This window comes from Varanus komodoensis, unplaced genomic scaffold (genome assembly GCF_004798865.1).
Source record: "Varanus komodoensis strain SLA01 unplaced genomic scaffold, ASM479886v1 scaffold67, whole genome shotgun sequence".
NCBI classification, from domain to species: Eukaryota; Metazoa; Chordata; class Lepidosauria; order Squamata; family Varanidae; genus Varanus; species Varanus komodoensis.
Window position 1 is genome coordinate 2038213 of NW_025336308.1, and position 6409 is coordinate 2044621.

Below are 6409 nucleotides of genomic sequence, written 5' to 3' on the forward strand. Positions count from 1 at the left end.
CTGGGTTTTCCAGGGAAGCCCGTCGTGCCAGGAGCACTCTCGTGGTTGTGCTAGAGGCAGCAGGCACTCCTGCAGAGCCACCGGTGTCCCTGGTGGTGCAGCGTTCGGCGCACCTGCCCTGTGGGGCGTGCGAGCATGTCCCCATTCCGCTGTCTCCACCGTCTCAATTGGCACGGGACGGGTTGGCTGAGCCTTTTCCACCCGAGGACCGAACGGCATGCTGGAGAATCGTTGGGAGGCTCCGTGCCAGGGGTTGGCGGCGGGGGGAGCAGTGGCCTGCCATAAAGCTCAGAAGTACGTCTCAGAGGGGCAGCTCAGCCTTTTCACACCGGGGAGGTGGGAAGAGGCTGGGGACGCCACAAAAGTGGAAGGGAGAGGAGGGGTGTGGTTGGGCATTGGTGGCAGAGCCGTCCGGAGAATCTCGGGGGGCCGGATTGCAAGCTCTGGGTCCTGAGGTTTGGCGTGTTTGCAGCGGGAGGGAGGGAGGGCAGGCATGGGGAATTTTGAAGACCCTGGAATGAGCTGCCATGGGGAAATTCCCTGGATACAGCAGTGGCTGACCTTTGCTGTACCCTGCACACAAACCGTGAGCGCGTTCTCACGCGCACAAGCAAAAGCCCTTCCATGCTGCTGCTTCAAGAGGAAGAGCTGCGTCCTGGCGTATGGATCCATCTCTCAGTTTTTAAGGCGACGCTGCTGCTTTTGCCGCAAAAGACAGCTTGAAGAAATTCTCCGAGTGTGGCTTCTTTGGACGCCAAAACAACACCAGGGCAGGCGTCAGAGGGCTGCTGCCAGCACCTTGGGAGGATGCCAAGGTTTTCAGAAGTCCAGAAAAATTTTGTGGGGAGGGATACTAGGCGGGGTGGGTGGAGAAGCCTTTTCCTCGCGGATTGCTGGCTGAGTGTTTCGGGGCATAGAAAGCCAGCGGAGGAGGTGGTGAAATGGAAGGGCATGGCGAGCTGGCAGGAAGCCTGAAAAAGGGCCCTCTGCACAGCCAGGCAGTTGCAATTCTCACTTCTTCTGCCCCCTCGGATTCATGTTCGTACTGAGAGAGCGCACAGCAGCCTTCCCCAGCCTACTGCCCTGCAGGTGTGTGGGAGTACATCCCTGGGGATGCTGGGAGTTGTGCTCCAGCCTGGAGGGCACCAGGCTGGGGAAGGCTGCAGTGTACTGTGTGCCATGCATACTTTTAAGGGAAAAGAGAGAGAGAGCCGAATGCTGAAGCCAGCGGATTCAAAGCCTGCCCCACGGAAGAGGACGGGCAGGTCAGACAGTGCCCAGGGACACATGCAGGATGAAAGAGTCTCCAGATCTCGGACGTCCGGTTTGCACCCAGTGCCTTTCAGCAGTGGCATGATAACCTGGAGCACCTGCAAGAACGGAGTGGATGGAGCCCCTTCCTTCCTTTGGGACGGGGCCCTGGCAAGGGACCGCAGCTTAGAGGGTGGGCAGCTGTGTGGATTGCAGAAGCTCCCAAATTCAGGCTCTGGCATCTCCTGCTAAAGCAGGTGAGACAGGTGTGCGATTCTTTCTGCCGGCCTCTCCGCAGGCTTCTGGGGGCACCACCGCGCGCCCAGACAAGGCCGTGTCTCCTTGTTTGCTTTCAAAATTGCTGGGGGTTTTGCCGTCCGCTCTGACGACTGTGGAGGTTCAGGAGACAGGGATGCCCAGGAGCTGCCCACCTCTGCATTAAACGGCTGGGCAGATGTGCTAGGAAATCTTTAATTTCAGAAAATGCATTTGCTCTTTTGAATCCCACCGTTTTTCCCTCCGTGGAAACCAGGGCAGCTTATAGGAGCCCCGTCCTCCCCGTTTAATCCTCACGACAACCCCGTGAGGAAGCAGAGCCCAAGAGCCAGTCAGTGGCCGAAAGTGATCCGGGGGCTTCGTGGCTGAGTGGGACTCGAGCCCAAATGTCCATCGTCCTGTGCTAAAGCTCCCACCACGACAGCTTTCTGGCTCTTGCTGCTTACTGGGACTCCCTCCTGGGTAAGTCAGATGTGGGCTCGCCCCACTTACCTAGGAGTAAGCCCCACTGAACCGAATGAGATTTACTTCCAAAAGGTTTGCGCGGTTAGGGACTAGAGAAGTTAAACGTCTACACAGAAGGCACTTCCTCAAAGCATCTGGGGGCAAAGGAAGGCAAGCTCTGCGTGGCTTGGGCTGTAATGCCCATGATCTGCCGGCTGGGGCACATGGAAGTGGTAGTCCCAAACCCTTGGAGAGTGCCAGGTTGACCACTCCGGATCCTAACAGTTGGACGCCTCTTGCTCTGCTTTCCTCTAGTCTCTAGCCCACCTTCCCCATCCCTTCCCATTTCCTGTCCCCGGTGTCTCCTCCGTCCTTTCCATTCCACCACCCTTCCCCAACTTGGTGCCCCTGAGATGGGCCTGGCACGCCCACCGTTCCTGGCCAGCAGAGCCAAACCGGCGCCTGAAACGCCCGGGAGGCACCAGGCTGGGAGGCCGGTGTAGATGCCTGGAGGATTCGCCCCGGAGTAGGGCAGAGAGCAAATTCTCCCGCATGGGTGCCACGTCTCTGCAGGAGGCAGCGGTCTTGTACGAGCTTCCACTGTCACGTCGGATGATTGTCAATAACTTTATTTTTTCCAGGTCCAAGTTCACAGGCGGGTCCGCATGCCTCCAAGTAGGTATCTGTCCTTTGTGTGGGTGCGTGTGGTGCTCAGCTGCTTCTGGGGAGCCCAGGGGGAGCCCGGAGGGGCGGGTGGAGGAGGGGGCTGGTGTCTCGCAGGGGCAGCTGGTGGCAGGCAGGGCGGGGAGGGCAGCGCCCATGACCCCTCGGAGGGCAGCACACGCAGCAGCCCCCCGCTCCGTCTGCGGGCTCTCCAGCTGGGGGGGGGCAAGTGCCTGCAAAAAGCCCCCCTGCCCTCGCTGTGTCTGAAGAGCCCAGAAGGCAATTACTGGTCAGAGCAAATCAGATGCACCGCGCGGTGTGGCTTGCCTGTGCATCAGGTAACTTGACAGATAAGTCGGGGCGGGGGGAGAGGCATATCTGAACCACCGGGATGGCGAGGCAGCCCCCCCCCCCAATATGTGTGAGGGGAGCTTGGTGTCGGGGCAGGAATGGCGCAGTCCGTCGCATCCTCCGATAGTGCAAGGGACCGGGGGTGCTTGGTCTGGAGAGGAGAAGACATGGAGGAGCAGCCTTTGAAAGGCCACGATGCAGAAGGCAGGACTAGAAGGCCTGGAAGTGGCAGGAAGTGCATTTCATCCTCCTCTTCAGAGCGAGGAGTCTCAGACAGAGATGGCCGGGGTCCAAGCAGGGCACTGATCTGCGTGATCTTCTTTTATTTTCCGTTCTCATAGATGATGCCGCCAGAGAGATGCTGAGCGACACCAGGCAGCGCTTCAGCGGCAGGTGGCTCGAAGGCAGCAGACGCCAGCAGGTGTTTTCGGGGAGCGAGGACAGAGTCCCTCGGCCAGGACGTCTGAGGGGAGTGTGAGCGAGGCGAGGCAGGTGCACTCAACCTGCAGGGTGAGGCCGCCGCTCGCTCTCTGAGGAGGACACGCCTCCGGGAGGCTGCGCTGGGAGGCCAAAGACTCGGCACGCTGCTCCCTCCGTGCATCCAAAGGGCTTCCCGGGACTCCTCGGGGCGCGCTAGCCAATAGGGCTGCCAGGAAGCCCGAATCCGTGGCCCACGTCCAGTTCCAGAAGGCTCCTGAGGACATACAGGGCCTCCGGTGCGCCTGGCCAAGGGGAAGAAGCAGCGGGAAGAGCCGGCGCCCGCTTCCAGAGGCCTGCTCACCCAGTGGCCGGGGGCTGTGAGGGCTGCGGCTTTGCCTCGAGTCCTGGCCCGCCCTCCCCAGCGTTGATGGCGCCCATGCCATGAAAGGCACGTTCCTGGAATCCACTGTTACAAGATGCTTCCGCGCTCTCCCAGCTGACGCCTCGTGGCTGCGGTCGGACTCGGTGGTTGTGGGCCAGATGGTGTGCTTTAGAACCCGCCCCTGTGGGGCCAGCCGGCTGTGAGAAGGGGGGCTTGGGCAAAGTGTCCTTTGGGGGCAGGCGCCCTGCATTTCCGTGCCTGTGTGAGTGTGATCGTGGGGCTGCAGGAAGCACAGCTGGGCTCTCTGGCCACGCTCTTGATTCCCCACCCTGCGCCAGGACAAGGCCGGGCCCAGGGCACTGTGGGTCCGGGCAGGGGTGGCGATCTTGCTCCGCACAGGCCAGAAAATGAGCCTCGGGCTCCGGATCAGCCTCTTCCCGCCGGAGCACCAGCCCCGTGCGCACGAGGGGCAGCCCTGCAGAGGTGGCCTCGCACCCAGGCGAGCGGCACGTGCAGGATCCGTCTCGAGACAGGCTGGCTTGCTCGTGGACGATAGGCGTTGTCCATCCGTTACCGCGGCCTCTGTGTGTGCTTATCTACACTCGCTCTGCGCGGTGAGCTCTAAACTCCTGACACATAATTCAAAACTGACAGCCGGTGGCCCTTTGCCAGAGAGGTCCCCCTTCCATATCCTTTGAAATGCCGGTCCATGCTGCCCCCCCCCCCCCACAGTTCCCGGTGTGGCGTGAGAAATTTGCATGCGTGGCAAAGATAAGGACGGAGTCCAGTTGTGCCTTCCGGGAGGAGGTGTAGCTTATCGGATTTCCTGCAAATAAGAATCCCAAAGGTTTCTGATACTGTGCCTTCTCTCTCTCTGTTTTTGGTTCTCTGTGGATCCTCTCATGCCAAAGCCATCCGCATAAATTTGCGGGTATAGGTCAGCGGCCAATATGGGTCACCTCGCTTTCTGAGTTGCACCTCGGCTGGGAACTCACCAAATGCTCCTTCAGGAAGTAGAGAATCCCTGCACAGAGAAAGCTAACATGCCGGGGAGAAGCAGTCTAGGCTAGTGTGCCCCCTGACCCGCCAGCTTTCTCTGTGCAAGGATTTTTCTTTATTTTGTATTTATTTTGCTATCGTGGATCGTTCATTATTGTCAGGTCCCACCTGCCATCTGAAGAGATAGCCGGAAAACTGTCTTTGCCAGTTCATCTTCTCTTTGTGAGAACAACACCTGTGTTTTAATACCCATGTGGACAGCTGGAAGCTTTTGTTTCAGAACACAGCAACTTTCGAGTGTATATTAAAATAAGAAAAGTTTGAAGGGCTGTGTTGCTGCCATGATATTGGTGGGAACATGGCTTTGGTACTTAAAATGGCTGATTTTTTTGTGGCTTAAACTACCACATTTTAGAAATGTGACATGTTTACCTTTATAAGGAGTTTCTGCTGCCTTCAGATTGTTTTAAAGGCTTCACACACGGAACGTTATTTTTGTGATGTTTTAAGCTTGCTTCTGGGATCATTCATGCGCTTAAATCTCATCACCATTTAGAACAGCGTTGCCCAACTACGAGCCCCCCAGATGTGCTGAGCCGCAACACATCTGGAGAGTCTCAGCTTGGGAAAGGCTAATGTTAGATCTGAGTAGATTTGTTCTTAAAAAAAAAATAAAATAGAAGGGCACATGTGAACACATAACATGCTGGAAAGCACATAGTGTGCCTGCCTTGCAAGACGCAGGAAGAAAAATATTTCTGCTGGTAACAAAGCTATCGCTGGCGACTTTAGTGTTCTGGGAAACGGAAAGGGGACGCATGCATTTCTCCAAGGCCAAGGTGAGCCGGGGAAAGAGCAGAGCTTTGGTCTGTAGAAAAGCCCAGGCTGAAATTTTGGAGTGAGCCACCATTGTCCAGCTGGACTATGTCCCTGGGGAAGGGTGATGGCGTCGGGTGGGCTAGGTCTGGAGAAGAGCAAGCCCTGCTCACCGCACGTGGCTTTCATGGGGCTCTAGGCAGGTTGCCAGAGGAGGATGCTGTGGAAATAACACATTAGCGCATGGGAAGGTTTTTACCTTAAGCGAATCCATGCACTCATGTGGCCCCTCTGGAGGCAGCAACATCTGGATTTTCTGCCAGTTGTTTCTTCTGCCACATGTAAGATGCAGATTGACTGGGAAAGGGGCGCCCAGAACGTGGCACTCTTTTGCCAGGCAAAAACGAATAAATAAAATCAGTACTGTTCCGCCCTTTTGAAACAAGTGCTTAATATTGTACATTTTGTATAAATGTTCCAGTGGGACCCTATTTGCATTTTTATTTAATTTTTTTGTAAGGATACAATTTCTAAGAGGTGCTTCAAGATTAAAATGTCTGTTTTGAAAGCCGAGTGCTCGTCTTCTTTTCGCGATTTTGTTCGGTCTTCATTCAGCGTTCCTTCTACGTGCCAGCCCAGGCTGGAGGGGGAGTCCGTTTGCAAGCACAGTGGAGCTACTGGAAAATAAGGTTTGGGTGGTCTGGATATTTGGGGTGATCCCTTTGAAGTGTCATTTGGCCAGTGTGGTGCAGTGGTTAAGAGCACGGGACTGGGACTCAGGAGATCCGGGACGGGGACTCGGGAGAT

At 56.7% G+C, this 6409-nt stretch overlaps 1 protein-coding gene across 3 annotated transcripts in view; it reads left to right on the forward strand.

Moving 5' to 3' along the window:
- Positions 1–6170, forward strand: part of CUNH15orf39 (chromosome unknown C15orf39 homolog) — a 29038-nt gene extending 22868 nt beyond the window's left edge. For 2 of the 3 annotated variants that reach the window (XR_006416628.1, XR_006416627.1), the window contains 3 exons: positions 1195–1508; positions 2613–2646; positions 3327–6170. Coding sequence is in view for 1 of the 3 variants with exons in the window: in XM_044450465.1 (XP_044306400.1) it covers positions 2613–2646; positions 3327–3330 (38 nt within the window). In the remaining 2 variants the exon portion in view is untranslated. The remainder of the gene's footprint in view (positions 1–1194; positions 1509–2612; positions 2647–3326) is intronic. The other variant, XM_044450465.1, reaches the window with a different exon arrangement.
- The last annotated feature ends 239 nt before the right edge of the window (positions 6171–6409 follow it).